Source organism: Macaca nemestrina, chromosome 2 (genome assembly GCF_043159975.1).
Source record: "Macaca nemestrina isolate mMacNem1 chromosome 2, mMacNem.hap1, whole genome shotgun sequence".
NCBI classification, from domain to species: domain Eukaryota; kingdom Metazoa; phylum Chordata; class Mammalia; order Primates; family Cercopithecidae; genus Macaca; species Macaca nemestrina.
Window position 1 is genome coordinate 100,718,801 of NC_092126.1, and position 15,527 is coordinate 100,734,327.

At 44.3% G+C, this 15,527-nt stretch overlaps 1 protein-coding gene across 2 annotated transcripts in view; it reads left to right on the plus strand.

Annotated features, from left to right (window-relative positions):
• The window catches only part of LOC105480186 (integrin subunit alpha 9), a 387,973-nt gene that overhangs the window by 96,599 nt on the left and 275,847 nt on the right, over positions 1 to 15,527 (plus strand). For both annotated transcript variants that reach the window (XM_071091443.1, XM_071091444.1), the window contains one exon: positions 1,307 to 1,467. In XM_071091443.1, coding sequence (XP_070947544.1) covers positions 1,307 to 1,467 — 161 coding nt within the window. The remainder of the gene's footprint in view (positions 1 to 1,306; positions 1,468 to 15,527) is intronic.

Here is a 15,527-nt window from a genome sequence, read left to right on the forward strand (position 1 = left end):
AGTCTTCCCTAATGCCTGACTTCACTTACTTAAATGCCAGTGGGCTCGGGGCTGCTTGTTACTGATGCAAAGCCCCCAGCTTCTAAGAGAGAGGTGTGTGGAGACAGGGCGGGGCTGGGTCATCCGCCTTCTGTTGCTCAGCCATCTCACCTGGTCATTCCGGGTACAGAGATTCCTGTTCTCTTACTTTAAAAATAACATATTTCCTTGAATCCCCAAAACAGTTAAAAAATAAAAAGGGTTACAGAGGGGATGACGTCTGGCACAGAAAAGCAGTAAAATAGGTGTATTGACACTAAAGTCGTATTTCTATAATGAAATACATACCTATCTATTTACTTATTGACTCTGAAATAACAGAGGTAGATCCTTTCAGGTTTATCTAGCATGCATTTGATACTGTGATCATCTTTTCTTTCTTTGTTTCTTTTTTTTTTTTTTTTTTTTTTTAATTCAAGACTGTGTTACAGAAGTTCTGCCATCTGGCATTACACATTCAGGTATAGTGGGTGAGTTATTCTTTGCAGGAGAGGACCTCAGTACAGGCCCTACCGTGGTCATAGTTTTGTTGAAAGGATAGGCACTACAAAATGTTTGATCACCATACTCGGCTACCTGGGAATGAAGGCAACTCCAGCCTTCATCTGGGTTCCTGTGCATGTAAACTACCTGAACACAGGAGTTTATGCCTGCGTTGTTCATTGGTGTATCCCCTCTACCTACAGCGGTGCCTTGCCTATAGTCAGTGCTCAGTAAACGATGGCGGGCACATGGTCCAGTCCATGTACTGGTTATAGAGCATGACTCAGCTTCGTTGAGATGAGTTAAAATTATCAGACGAGATGGTTCCCTTGTGTTGGGCATAAACCATGTGCTTTATAGAAGTCAGTGTTACACAAAGCCTTGATAATTTCACAGCTTCTGGTAATGTTCTGTACGTTTGTCATGATGTTTTTCTTGTCAGGACACTAACCTGTGTTGGATACATCTCATTGTTGATGTGCATATTGCTGGCTCAGTTGATACCTCATGATGGCATGAGGTTTAAATCAGGGAGAGTCGTGAAGTATGACACACAGAGAGTCATTAGAAAGGCAGAGGACATCTTGCTTCTCTCTCGATTCTTTGAGCACTCTGGCTGTGTGCTGCTCTCTGAGCAAGTCTCGGCTTGGGGCTGCAGTCTCCTGCCATGGAAGGGTCTAGGTATCGTATGAGATGTGCATGTGATCCCGTGATGAGGAAAAGAGGTGGCCTCATGACAGTGTGTCTGTCCTTGCTGACATTTTGACCTCTCATTTATTGGCAGGCCTGAATTATGTTCTGACGGCTGACGTGGCCAAAAAGGAGAAGGGCCAGCTGCCCAGGGTCTACTTTGTGCTTCTGGGAGAGACGGTGGGTCAGGTCACAGAGAAGCTGCAGCTGACTTACATGGAGGAGACGTGTCGTCACTACGTGGCCCATGTGAAGGTCAGTCCTCTCCTCCTTTTTATCCTCAAACTTTGATCTCTGCAGATGTTCATTTGGAGCTGGTAGAAACTACTTTTATTATGTATTATGTATGCTCTTCCAAAATTTTATTTCACAGGGAGGAGTGTATCCATTTCTTCTTTTCTTTTAAAGTTGGCCTCTGACAGCCCTTTTGTTTATCTTACTGTGTTGATTTCAGCCTTTAAGGGGGGTTGTGGTAGTCTAGGAGACCAGTGATGGTCCCTGACTTTGACTTGTTCTTTTCAGAGGTTTCTCATCCTCTCCCCTCTATAAGGCTCAGTAGTCTTTTCAGAGGAGAGCCTTGGAAGCACATGCCTCTGGGTCTGCAGTGATGCTGGATCACACTGCACCTGATGCCTTTCTCAGTGGTCTACTACAAATTAGCTCATGGTCACAGTTAAGACATGTAAAAACTGATTGGACTAGATTTTTCCCCTGTGACTACTTTCTATTTATTTTAGGAATGCATTTTTTGGCAACCTTTCCCCTCGCACTCTAAATAAACTTGCAAATGTTTTTCTCCTCTTGAAATTGTTTGTTAAATACACTTTGCTGCTAATTCAGGAGGCCAGGCTTTGATTAGCTACAGAGTGGCCCTTGCAGCAGGCGCTGGCAGGGTGGAAGTCCTGGCAGTGCCTGATGCTGCAGGAATGGCCAGACACTGACCCAGGGGCAGGGTCAGAGAGTGGAGGAGGTGGAAGAATGCACTTAATCCAGGCCACATGGTGGGTGGAACGAGCGTGGGTTTTTGAGACACATAGATCCAGTGTGTATCCAGCTGGACGCACGTAGTGACCTCTCCCCGTCTCAGTTTCTGCATCTCTGAAATGGACACAGTAATCCTTACCTTGAAAGGTGGTCCTCAGGATTAAACATTACACAATGAATTTACTTAAAGGACCTTGAATGGTGTCTGATAAATAGAAAGCAACCCAATTATTATTATTTGGTTGGGCTGTATATAATTGCTAATATTCTTTTTGACTTACAAAAATGGAAATTTCATATAGCTCAACCTAACATTATTTATTAGCCACTGGATTTCTGACTGATAGGTTGAAAAGTCTGCAGATTAGAGATGAAGTGTCCTCCTGTTAGTGCCAGAGCAGAAGAAAAACAGCTGCTTCTAGATGCTTCAGGGCTGTATATAGAGAAATGCCCCACACACCCATGGCACTTGGCCTGGCCTAGAGCCCGTGAGTCCATGCCTCTCAGATGCTTTTCAGTGGGGCTGGGCTGTGTCTTCTGCCAGGACTCCTGCAGGGGCCTGCCCAGACCAGCTGCCTGGGAGCTTGGGATGCTGGCCATTTATAAAGCTGCTCCTGAGCCTGTTAAGCCATACAACCCCACCCCCTCAGTCTTAGATTACATTGGCTTGTTGGTGCCTTTGGTGGGGTGTGAGGCTGCGCAGTACAGGCTCATATTGCAAACACTGTCAGGCCTTTGAATGCCTGTTCTTGGTGTTTTTATACCTGTTGTGGACAGGACATCTTCTCTCGGGCTGCTTCTTGCTAGGTCTATTCACAAAAGCTTTCCTTCAGGTTTCTTTGCAACTTCTTGCTTTGGCTGAGAAGTTATCGTTTGTTCTAGTTACCAAAGGTACTGGCTATGAGATGCCACATAGAGCCTGCAGGCCTTTGCAAAGTGCTCTCAGGGAGTGGCAATAGTGAAGTGCAGGCCAGAGACAGGGCTGTTTCTGTGGTGGCCCTGAGGGTTACTGGGGAGGATCAGGGCTGTGCAAGGGGTTGGTCCTGCTACTTTCTGATATCTAGGGTTGCCAGACTTAGCAAATAAAACTATAGAACTCCTAATTAAATCTGAATTTCAGATCAACAATGAGTAATTTTTTAGTATGAGTGTGTCCCAAATATTGCGTGGGTTATACTTATACTAAAAACATTTTGTTGTTTATCTGAAATTTAAATTTAACTTGGCATCCTGTTGGCAGATTCAACTCTGCTGATCTTCCTCTACCCAACCAGTGGCATTTCTTCACTCAAGCAAAACCTGGCTGCCAAGAAGAGAGATTGAGATGATGGTTAGAAGTTTGGAGGCTGAGATCAGGGCTCTGGAGTGCAGATCCAGCACAGACCTTGATGTGATTATTTTGGTCATTCTAGGGAAAGCAAAAGAGCAGGCCTGCTTTAGTGAATTGGGACCTAGAGTTATTTGGATATAGTGATTGCTTGGTCATTTTCTCATGCAAGGAGGTGGGAGCGGAGAAATACACCAGATAGACACATATCTCTGAGGCCTTTATGGTTCAAGAGGCAACATTGTTGCCAAGGAACACTCAAGGTGGCTGATACTTTATAGCCATACTCTATAGCGGTGAGAATGTTTATTTCTGCCAGTTACTGTCTGGGCTGTAGCAGAGGACTAGGCAAATGGCAGAGTGCACCCATAGGATGAGTGCTAATGGCCTGGCTAGCTGTCCACAGGGGAGGCAGCAGGCACCGCCCCTGGCTTACTGGCTGTGGGAACACAGCTATGGAAGATGAGGCAGGAAGCAAGGATGGGGGGAATGGGAGTGGCAGCCAGGCCGCCTCCTGGAGCAGGAACTGGGGCCTGGGGGGTGTTGGTCAGGGGTCAAGAGCAGGATGCAGTCTCTACTGCAAGTAGAAGTGGAGCCAGCTCTCAGCTTTATGGACAAATCAAAGAAGATAAATAAAAGCATTCTGGCTTATCACACACCATATGGCTAGCAGACAGTGGGGCCGGCATGAGGGGCTGGGCCTGCTTTGTTTAGGCTATCTTTACGTATTTTTTTCTTTTTTTCTTTAAGCCTATTCCAATTTTTTTTTCCTCCCTCTCCTTTTCCCTGGAAGTTTTCTTTCCATATAAGGTGATAAGTGACTTTATCATGGAAGACCGCGTGGGCTAACACCTGTTTTCCAGGCTGTCTTGTACTAGGCTTTGTTCCATTCACCGTCTTGAGGGGCGCCTCCGGAGGGTATAGGATTTTGTGATAAGGCAGCACATCCTCCTGGCGGGGGCGGGCAGGTACGTTCTCAGGGCCTCACTGTGGTCAGCAGAGCTGAGGTAGCTCCAGCCGCTTCCTTGGCTTCTCTGCCTCAGAGTTCACACACCCCAGCTTATCTTCCCTCTTCCCCCAGACCAGCCCAGTTTTGGGGATGGGGCCCTTCCCACTAGACAGTCAGGCTGGAGGCCTCTAGTGGATCTCACAGTCACAGGTGAAAGCCCAGCACCTCCCCTCAGCACCAGGCTCCCCATGCCCTGCCTGTGCTTACCTTTCTAGACCCATCTTCTGCCACCACATCCCCTGGGCCCCAGCTCTTGTCATGACCTGCCCCTTTCCTCCTGGAACCTTCTGCTTACTCTTCTTTGCCTTGGTTCTTATGCTCACAGAAGTCAGAGACCTGGTTTGTGTCATATTCATGTAGAACCATGCACTACCTGCATGATTTTTATGTTTTTTTTGGTCTTAAACTCATACTTCCTGTGGTATTTTCTTTCATATTTTCTCTTTAAATCAGCCAACTTTTGGTCTCAAATAAAATAATTTAAAACAGAAACTTTCACCTTTCTATAAGCGGAAAACCATGCAACATGTCCCCAAAACAGAAAGTAACTATAAAAATATATATTGAAGACATAACAGTGTCCTAGAAGTCTAGCTGGATTTCATTGTTTGTCAAAGTTGCTGATAAAGTGCCCACTCCATTCACGTGTTAGAATGGGAAATGATCAAGTTCTAGGGAAGGCTTAAAGACATACGGGCACCACACTGGAACTTCCTTCCCTATGCAACCAGGACTGCAGGGGAATTGACCGGGAACAACTTTTCAAATACGAGAGTTATTTTGCGGAGTCATGCCTATGTGCCATAGAAATCCACCTTGTGGGCCCAGTCTGGGAAACCCTGGCCATGCTCCGCTTTGATCAGATGTGCCTTGCCCCATCCTGCCTGCTGAAGGCTTTTGCTGTTGTTCAAAGCTCAGTCCACAGGTTTTGAACATCTTCAGCGGCAGCCACTGTCCTAGGCCCTGGGGTTGCCACTGTCATCTTCCTGACTTCTTGGAGCTTGTTCCATGCTGCCTGACTCCTACTTGTCAGGTGGAACCCTGTTGGAGTAACTAATTGGGTTAGCCAGAGTGTGGGCTCACAAAGGCTTCTGATATGGAGTGGGGCCTGCTCGCCTCTGTCTGGACCGACTGCTGGGAAGTGATGGCTTGAGATGATAGAGAAGAGAGTTTGGGATGCGTGGCCTATGCCAAAGAATAAATGCGGGTGTCCTGTTGTTACTCCATCGTTTTCTGGTTTATGCATTCTTACCTGGATGACAGCTGTGCTACATCCTCTAATCCTGCACAATACCTTGAGAGCACAGGCCTTTTGTGAGATCAAATGCCTATGCATGACAGGCAAATAAGCAGGCTCTTCAGGACCAGGGAAACGATGGCAACAGTTCTGAGTCTGATGCAGGGATGGCAGAGAAGCCCAGGCAGAGTAGGGGGGCAGTGACGTCATTCCCTACTGTGAGGATCAGTGACACCCTCTAGAGGCGTTCAGGGAACTGTTTTTGAACAGAACCATGTGTCAGACACTGTCAAGAAGGCCAATAACAGGATTATTATTAAAAACAAAACAGTCTACATGAGACAAGGGAATATGCACATCGGCTTTTCTGAGAAGCTGCAGATGTTCATGAGATTTTTCTTTTATGTTCCTGAAGGGTTTTTCAAGGAACTTTGAAACCTAAGTGACTGCAGCTCCTTCCTTGCTTTTGTGGGCAGATGCTCATCCAGGCCTGGCGAAGGGTGGGACATCACCCTGGCCACCAGGTCTCCTGAGAGATCACACCCTGTGATCTTCCCAGGTGTTTTGGCCTCTTTCCGTTTTCATATCCAACAAAATGCCTTGGGACCATGGCTTCAATCATATTACGTGCTGTGAGTTTATAGAGTGTTGGATGCTGGTTTTCAGAGATGATCAAGGCTTTTTTTTTTTTTTCTTGTTTAAGAAACAGATAGTTAAGAAAGGGAGATTAAATTGGAGTTAATAAGAACTCTGAGAAAGAGGTGAAAGAAAAACAGCAAAAGTTTCTTCTTTATCTGGAAAATAACATGCTAAATCTCTGGGTCATCTTGAGAAGTCAAAGAAATAGCTAAGAAAAAAAATGTTGCAGGGTTTGGCAGAAAGGGATGCCAACCTTAGATATGAGGTTTTTTGAAACTTTTAAAATTTGTTTATTTTTTGAATCAGTAGTGTGTATAGTTAAAATTTTTAAATGGTTATAAAAGGCTAACATGGTGAAACCCCGTCTCTACTAAAAAATACAAAAAACTAGCCGGGCGAGGTGGCGGACGCCTGTAGTCCCAGCTACTCAGGAGGCTGAGGCAGGAGAATGGCGTAAACCTGGGAGGCGGAGCTTGCAGTGAGCTGAGATCCGGCCACTGCACTCCAGCCTGGGCGACAGAGCGAGACTCCGTCTCAAAAAAAAAAAAAAAAAAAAAAAAAAAAAAAAAAAAAAAGCTGTCAAAGGAAGGATGTCTTTCACCTATTCCCTTTTTCTCCCAAAGACAACCGCGGTTCCATTTTCTTACGTGTCTTTCAAAAGCTTGTCAATAAATATAGAAATCTGTGTGTTTACCTCCTTTTATTTTATGCAAATAGTAGTATATTGTGTGCACAATGTGGTAAAGCTTACTTTTTCTTTTAAAGTATTCAAAAGCAGAATGGAGGAACAGATTTTGGTAAATCTGCACAAAATCCAGCTGTCCCGGATGGAATACAACTCAACAATAACAATATCATGTTATTATGATACACACAATAACATGAATGACTTTTGAAAGCATTATACTGAGTGAATGAAGCCAGACACAAAAGGCTACCTATTGGATGATTCCATTTACATGACATTCTGGAAAAGACCAACTAAAGAGAAAGCAGATTGGTGGTTTTCAGCGGCCAGGGATTGGAGGAAGGGCTGGTGATGATTGACTAGTGATGATTGACTTCAAAGAGGGATGAGGCAACTTTCTAGGGTGCTGAACATATTCTAAGATCATGATTATAGTGGTTGAATGGCCAAATGTATTAAAACTCATCAGAGTGCACACCTAAAATTAGTGAATGTTATATATGTAAATTATATCTCAATCAAACTTATTTTTTTTAAGTTTCGTGGAGATTGTTCCATATTGGTGCATGTAGAGCTTCCCTGTTCTTTTTCAATAGTTCTTTTTACTATTCCTTTATTTATTTAGCCTGTCCAGGTGGTCTTCTACATGTCATTTCCAAACTAACCTGGTCTGATGCTTGTAGACTAGTCATCTTAGTTTGCTTCTCTCTCCAGGAGAGGCTCCTCCTCTCTCCCCTAGATCCATAGTATCCTGGCTGAGGACCCCTGAGAGGGCAGCATGGAGGGGCCCTAGTGGTCTCTAAGGTGGCCTTGGACATGTGTCCTACAGAGGACAAGCCTCTCAGCTATAGGGTACCCAAGGAAAATGGGAGCTTTTTCTTGATTCCTGCAGTTGACTTTGTGCCTTTGGCAGGTTCTCCTGGTCTGTAGGTAGCATACATGGCCTGAATGTTTGGTAAGGGGTGCTGGAAACTAGGGCAAGACAAGAGGGAAGGCTGGGATGCACAGAACTGATGTGTGGGAAACCACCATCATCATCCAGCTCAGGTGTGAAGCTGCTGCTCATGCGATACGCTCTGCTCCCACTGATGGCGCTAAGGAACCGGGAAGCTGGGCTTCGGAGACCATGCTGGAAGTCAGCTCACTGAGTGTGGGTTGCCTTGACCACCTCCTCTGGGAGGCCATGTTGTGCATAGCTGGAGAGCAAACTGGGGATGAATCAAGAAGGGAAAGGGTGTGGCGAATGTTCAACATGGGAGCTTATATCTCCCATGAGCACTGTTTGGCCATTGATTTCTTTCTTGGGTGCAACGAAGGGCTTTTAGTCTTCTGCATTTGGACACTTGCCACAGAGGACATTGTGATTAGCAAAGGAAAGCACAAAAATTCTAATCCAAAGGCTTTGCCTGGCTTAAGTCCTTTTTTGAAATGGAGCTGATTTAAATATGGAAGTATAGACACAGCGTTGACACTTCAGTGGTTTTTATCATAAGCTTATTTGTACTGTATGTGAGATGCAGTTTGTAGCAATTGTTATGGGTAAAATTTTTATTTTAAGAGGTGACTTTCTGTTTACGGTTATTCATTTACACTAGGTTCATCTATTAATATATACTGTTGATGCCCTTTTAACACTGGTTTTCTTTGAAGTCGCACATGATAATGTGTTCTGTTTTATTCGTTTTGTCTTTATATTTGAGATGTGATTATAAAGATCCCTTCTGCCTCAAACCTTGAACTTAGATATTCATTATAAGCTGGATTTCCTTCAAAGTAACCACCTTCTAGTCATTCCTGTTTTGAAATCTCTTCCATGGTTTATTTATTCACTTTTATCATGGTCCATTTTTACTCTAGGAGTTAATTCGAATTTTGGAAGCAGCAAGATTTCTCTGCAGTCCTCTCTAGTAGATAATAGTGTGTTTAGGGAAAAGTGAGGTGTAATAATACAGGAATTAGTATTAAAGAATGTAGTAATTGAACTCCCTTTGAAAATGATTTTAAAAGAAGAATACCCATAATATTCAGGTAATAGCGATGAAAGCAGCTAACACTCATTGAGCATTTAGTATGTGCTGGTTACTGTGAGTCATTGCATGTGAGATAGTTACTGTTTTTAATCCTCATTTTACTTTTTTGAAGACAAAGCATAGAAGAGTTAAGGAACTTGCTCACGGCTTTATAGTTGACAATAGCAGAGATAGGATTTAAACCCGCAAGTCTGGCTCCTAAGACTTGGGTTTAAACCACTGCATTGTAACACCCCTCCAAAGTATAAGCTAGAACTATTAGTAACTAGTACTTGTTATATGCCAGATACTCTTCTACAGGCTTTACATGAAGAAAGAGAGGTTCAGTAACCTGACTCAGCCTCTAAGCTAGTGAGAGACTTCCCTGCCTCTTCCTAATAGAGTCCTGGGACCATCTCTGTGTTGAGCACATGGCATGACCCCTAGAGGTGACAGCTTTTGGGGGTTTATGTTCTAGAGCAGTGGTGTGCGGCTAATGCTTAACAACAAACTCTTTGAAAGAGGGGGCATGACTTTTGTAGCATTTTGCAAATTTCCTTGGTGTAAATATTCTCATCATGTCTGATTTCAAGCTACCAATGAGACATCACTGCATGTGGAGTTAGGAAGAGACGCACAATAGCACACAGTTGTTTAGTATTTCCAATAGCTCTAAATATCTTTAAGAGCATAGATGATAGTAAAGTATGGTAAAATAATTAGGAAGTTCTGAGTGTTGAGTATTTATTACCTTTATCTTAATATAATTTACTTATTTTTAAGTTTATTCAGTTTAACTTTTAATAATGGCCGTGTTTAACAACCCTGGCTCGTAAACTTTCTGAAAATTTAACAGTTGGCCTTTGGAAACCCACTGCAGCAAGCCCCAGCACACAACTGAATGTGTTGAGGGCTTTGTTGTTGTTATTGTTGTTTTTAATTTTAAATTCACAGGGTACAGGTGTTTGTTTGTTCCATGGGTGTATCACATACTGGTGAGTATTGGGCTTCTAGCATGTTCGTTACTAAGTTGGTCATATCACTGAAGTCTTGCCTGATACACAGATGTTTCATTATCAGAGTCTTTTTTCTTTCTTGTTTCCTGTGACTTTTTAAGTTGATGAATAATAGGAAAGTAAATTTGTGGGGTCAGTTAAACCACCAGACAACAGCTTTTATGTTTGTACATTGGGTTCAGAGGTACTCTGTATTTTGACTGGATTTACGGGATAGTGTAATTGTTTCCACTTAAAACAATGGAAAAGATTTCATTTAAATTTATTGAGATCTTATTCTTTACCTTCATTCCATGCATGTTTAGGATTCTGTTCGGCAGCCCTCTGCAGTCTGAAGATGCACAAATTGCTGACTGTTGGGCTTGCTTGGAGAGGACGGGGGGTTATTACCTCCCATAGGACTGTTTAAACTCTGGAAGTTTAAAGTAAACTCCTGCAACTGAACTTAGTCCTAATTAGTACAGAGTGAACTAGCTGTGAACAACCTTTGGTTTTCTTACTTGGTGCCTTGATCATGTGAGACCTAAGGGCTGACCTGCCCTTTTCTTATCAATTGCTTTAATCAGAAATAACATATCAAGGTGGCCCAAGTTGTGTCATTATTCTTTCCTTTGTCTTCTCCACCCGTTCCCAAGGCATCCATTCCTAAGGTCATTTGGAGAATTCTCTGTTTCAATAAGTGGGATCCACATGGCTCAAGGAGCAGCAGGCCTTGGAATCACTCTTTGAGTAGTAGCTGGTCCCTCAGTCTACACCAAAGAGCTGAGTCGCCAGACCTCCCCACCTTCCGGTCATACAGACTCCAGATTTGGAAGGAGCCCTTGCCATCTCTGTCCTCCGACATAGAGCTTGGGTGTCCGAGACACATCCAGCTCCAAGTGACAGGCCCAAGAGAGCCTCTGAATGAAGATGGATGAGCTGGGTGGACACAGCCACACTATGTTCTCGTGAAGGCAACAGCCCATGGGCCAACTTGCTGGGCATCCAGAGTTGGCTGCAGAGGCTGGAGTGAGTGGCTTTCAAGGCAAGACTGATAATGAAAGTCATGTGTTTGGGTGGCAATCACAAGCAGGGGAAGTGGGGGAGCCAGCTTCCCTTCGTGCTGTGCGTCACAGTAAGATAGGACACAGATGCAAAAGCAGATGGCTACAGCTGGATCTGGGTAAAGGTGGCAGTGATGCGTCGGTGCAGAGAATTCCTGTTTTGAGGAAAGATTCGGAGCCAGCTAAGATTTTCTGAGGGCTCGTCATGTCTCAGACTGTCACACTTATTCCTCTGTCACGTGTGCCTAAGTCCATTTTAGATGACCCCTTGTAAAGAAAGGAAGCCTGGCCCCTGAAGCCTCATTGCATGGGAAAAGGGGACCAACATATTCTGTGGTTGTACCAGCAAATTATTATTTATTTCTTATTTTATAAAAGTATAGATTTTATTCATGCCTATATTGTTAGAGAAAATATTATTTTTAGTCAATATATTAGTATTAAGATCACGGCCTCTTTTCTTCTCATTTTGGAAGGGGAATACTTTTAGACCTTTTAATGAGAGAGTCATTTTCTCAGTAAATATTTGATTGGCCTGAAGTTAAGTGGGTAGGTGTAAAAAAGTTATGGAAGTGTTGGACTTGAGGAAACTTTGACAAATAGCACTCTCTTTCTCTCTTGGGCATATGTGTGTGTGCATGCATGTACTCCAGCTCTCTGTGTATATTACACACACACACATTTTTCACATAAAACATTTTTATTTTGGGCCAGGTGTGGTGGCTCACACCTGTAATCCCACCACTTTGGGAGGCTGAGGCGGGCAGATCATCTGAGGTCGGGAGTTCAAGACCAGCCTGGCCAACATGGTGAAAACCTGTTTCCACTAAAAATACAAAAATTAGCTGGGCATAATGGTGGGTGCCTGTAATCCCAGCTACTGGGGAGGTTGAGGCAGGAGAATTGCTTGAACCTGGTAGGTGGAGGTTGCAGTGAGCCAAGATTGTGCCACTGCATTCCAGCCTGGGAGACCGAGCAAGGCTCCATCTCGAAAAAAAAAAAAAAAAATCTTTATTTTGAAATAATAGCAGTCTTACAAAAAAGCCATTAGGATAGCACAAAAAATACTGTAAATTCTTCACCAAGATTCCCTAAATGTCATTTGTTTTGTAATTTTCTATCTATTCATACTTCTTACCTGTTTGAGAGTAGGTTGGAGACATGATGCCCCCTTATCCCTAACATCAGGGATATTTCCTGAGAACAAGGACATTCTTTTATGTAACCATAGCACAATTATTGAAATAAGGAAATTAAATGATACATTACTGTTAGCTTATCTACAGAACTCACTCAAATATCACCAGTTATCTCCACGTCCTTGGTAGCAAAAGAAAATCCCGCAGTGTTGCATTTGGCTGTCACGTCTCTTTAGTCTGGAACAGTCACTCAGCCTTGCTCCTTCATGTCCTTGACATTTTTGAAGAGTACAGGTCCGTTATTTCATAGAAGGCCTCCCTGAGTTTGTCTGTTTCATCATAATTAGATTCAGGATGTATATTTTCTGCAGGAATACCACAGAATACTTGTGTCCTATATATTTAAAAACATATACATCCAACGTCACTGAAGGTATGTATTTTTAACTCCTTCTTTAAAGTGGTTTTCCAAAGTCTGTTGCCATCCCCAAAAGGGAGCTTTTAGTCACTGAGAGGTGATTATGAAAGTACGATAGCTTGCTCACTACCTGTCTCTCTGCTCCCGGGAGCACAGGTGAGTTTCAGCTCTGGGGAAGGTGATCATTTGGCTCATTAGTAGGGCTTTGAGTACCATGGTGTCTGCAGGGAGTTCCCAGTTCTTACTGCAGTCTGAGAATAAAACATAGTATCTTTGGTCTTCACAGAGGTATCAGACAGGAATTCCACTCAGCTTCCAGGAATCGAGACCTGATGACGGGGCTAAAGCACATCAAGATAATTTCTCTCTCTTCTAGAGGAAGAGAAGTTGCTGATGTTGGTTCAGTGGCTCAGAGATGCAGTTCTCTGACCTTTCACTTATTCAGGAAATGTGCATTGCATACCTACTATGCCGCAGGCTGGGGGGTCTGCTCTGCTGCGAACAGACAAGGATCCTTGTCCCCCTGGGAGTTTATATCCCAGTAGGGGGAGACAGCCAATAGATATAATAAAGAATAAAATCCAGCTGCATTAGAAGACGATGAGGCTATGGAAAAAAAACAAAGAAAATAGAGCCCAGTGAAGCGGGTTTGGGAGTGCAGGCGTGGGGTTACGGGAGTCAGGGTGACCTCACTGAGGAGGTGTTTGATTTGAGCAAAGCCTGGAAGGAGGCTGGGGAGTTAGCACACGGGTTCCTGGAGGAGTGTCTGGTGTCTGAGTGTCTGGTGTGTCTGAGGAGGAGCAGGGAGGCCAGTGTGGGCAAAGAGGTCAGAGTGGCAGTGATGGTTGTGAGAGGGTCATCTTGGGCTTCCTTGGCCTTGGGAAGGATTCGCCTTTGCTCATAGTGAGATGGGAGCGTGCAAGGGATCTGGGCAGGGCGGTGACCTGGCCTGCCTTCCATTTTTACAGGCCCCTGCTGGCGGCTGTGTTGGGAAGGCCTGTAGGAGGCGGGAGAGCAGCAGGAACAGGTTTAGGAGACAGTGAGAGTTATCCAGGGAAGAGGGTGGCTCCACTGAGGTCATAGTGGTGACATTGTGAGAAGTGGTCAAATTCTGCATACATTTTGAAGGGGGATCCTACAGCATTTCCTGAGGGTTTGATTGTCAGTTGTGAGGGAATAAGATATCAAGGGTGACTCCAAGCTTTTCAGCCTGAGTACCTTAAAGGATGGAGTTGTCACTGGTGTTTTCAATTGAAGGTGCAGGTGAGCAGGTTTAAAGGGGAAGAGCTGGAGTTTGTTTTTAGACACACTAGTAGATGTTTAAGTGTGGATGCATATGTATGCGTCTTCAGTTTGAGTCATAGTCTGAGTAAGAAGTATCAATTTCGGAGTCGCCAGCAGACGGATGGTATTTAATGCCAGGAGATTTGATGAGATCACCCAGGGTGTGAGGGGAGATAGAGAAGAGCTGGGGTACCAAGGGCTGAGCTGTGGGCACTCCAACACTAAGAGCATCTTTTCCTCCTACCCCTAAAATGGCTCTAGGGCTCCAGCCATTGTATGTGTTTTTCATGCAGGAAGTAGGGGGACGTGCAAAAGGGCTCTTTGTAATCTGGTCTGAGGCCCCTGTAAAGAGCCTCCAGTGACTTCTGCTTACAACTCATTGACCCTACATCTTTTAAAAGAGGTTGGAAGATGTCTAAGTACCAGCTAGACATCTTATAGATCCTATCACTATAGAGTTTTGTTCTCCAACAGAACTTTCTGTGATGAAGGAAATGTTCCGTGTATCAGCACTATCCAAAATGGTGGCCACTGACCACGTATGACTGTGAGCACTTAAAATGTGGCTAGTACCACTAAGGCATTGACTTTTTACTTTTCTATAATTTTAATTAATATAAATTCAAACTGAAATAACACATGTGGCTGGTGGCTACCATGTTGGACAGTGCAGATATTGAAGTTTGATTTTTAAGAAGAAGAGGGACGAACACTGGGCAGACAACTCACAGCTCCTGCCACAGTACAGCATGAGGCCTCCCAAGGCACTAGTCACACAGATCAAGCCCCACAGCCAAATGGAAATATAGATAATAGATGGAGGTCACATTGACTGTTTCACATTGTACTTAGACATGCTGATTAAAACCTGAGTTACAAGTGTGCCATGGAACGTAATCTCTCCCTCTGGTGTTTTGGAACAATCACACACAAGTGTTTATATCCACATACAGGCCCTGTATACAATGGGGGAAACAGAATGGAAGAAGGTTGGATGGCTCACCTTGAGTGGGTCCTTCACAGGATGTCACCGTCTTGGATGTGATGTTTTCTGTTTTCAGTGGCATAGAACTAGATAAAAGGTGGCAGTGCAGAGGATGGAAGTGGTATTGCTCGGTGGGAAAGGGAAGGCATTTTAGGTTTGAGACGTATTACAGTACTGCCTTGTAGTGTAGAAAAGCCCTCCCTCCTGATGCTCTTGCTGGTGCTGAGTGGAAAGATTCCCTTTCAACTCAACATGTGTGAAGCACATGAACTGAAGCGCCCTTCCTGCTTAGCATGGCAGGGGCTGGGCCGGACCAGGCCGGGGTGGACCAGGTCTTGCTCTGATCAACCACGTGGTCTCAGGCAAGTTGCTTCACCTTTATTGCTGAGCTTCAGTGTCCTCACCTGAAACGGGGAGCGGAATACTGACTTCTTAGTAGGGGTCTGGTAAACACCGGGCCCCTTTTTCCTTCTCCTCTACCCTGCACATCTTTTCCTCTTTCTAACTGCCTCTGCATTTGGAAGGGGTCAAGACTCG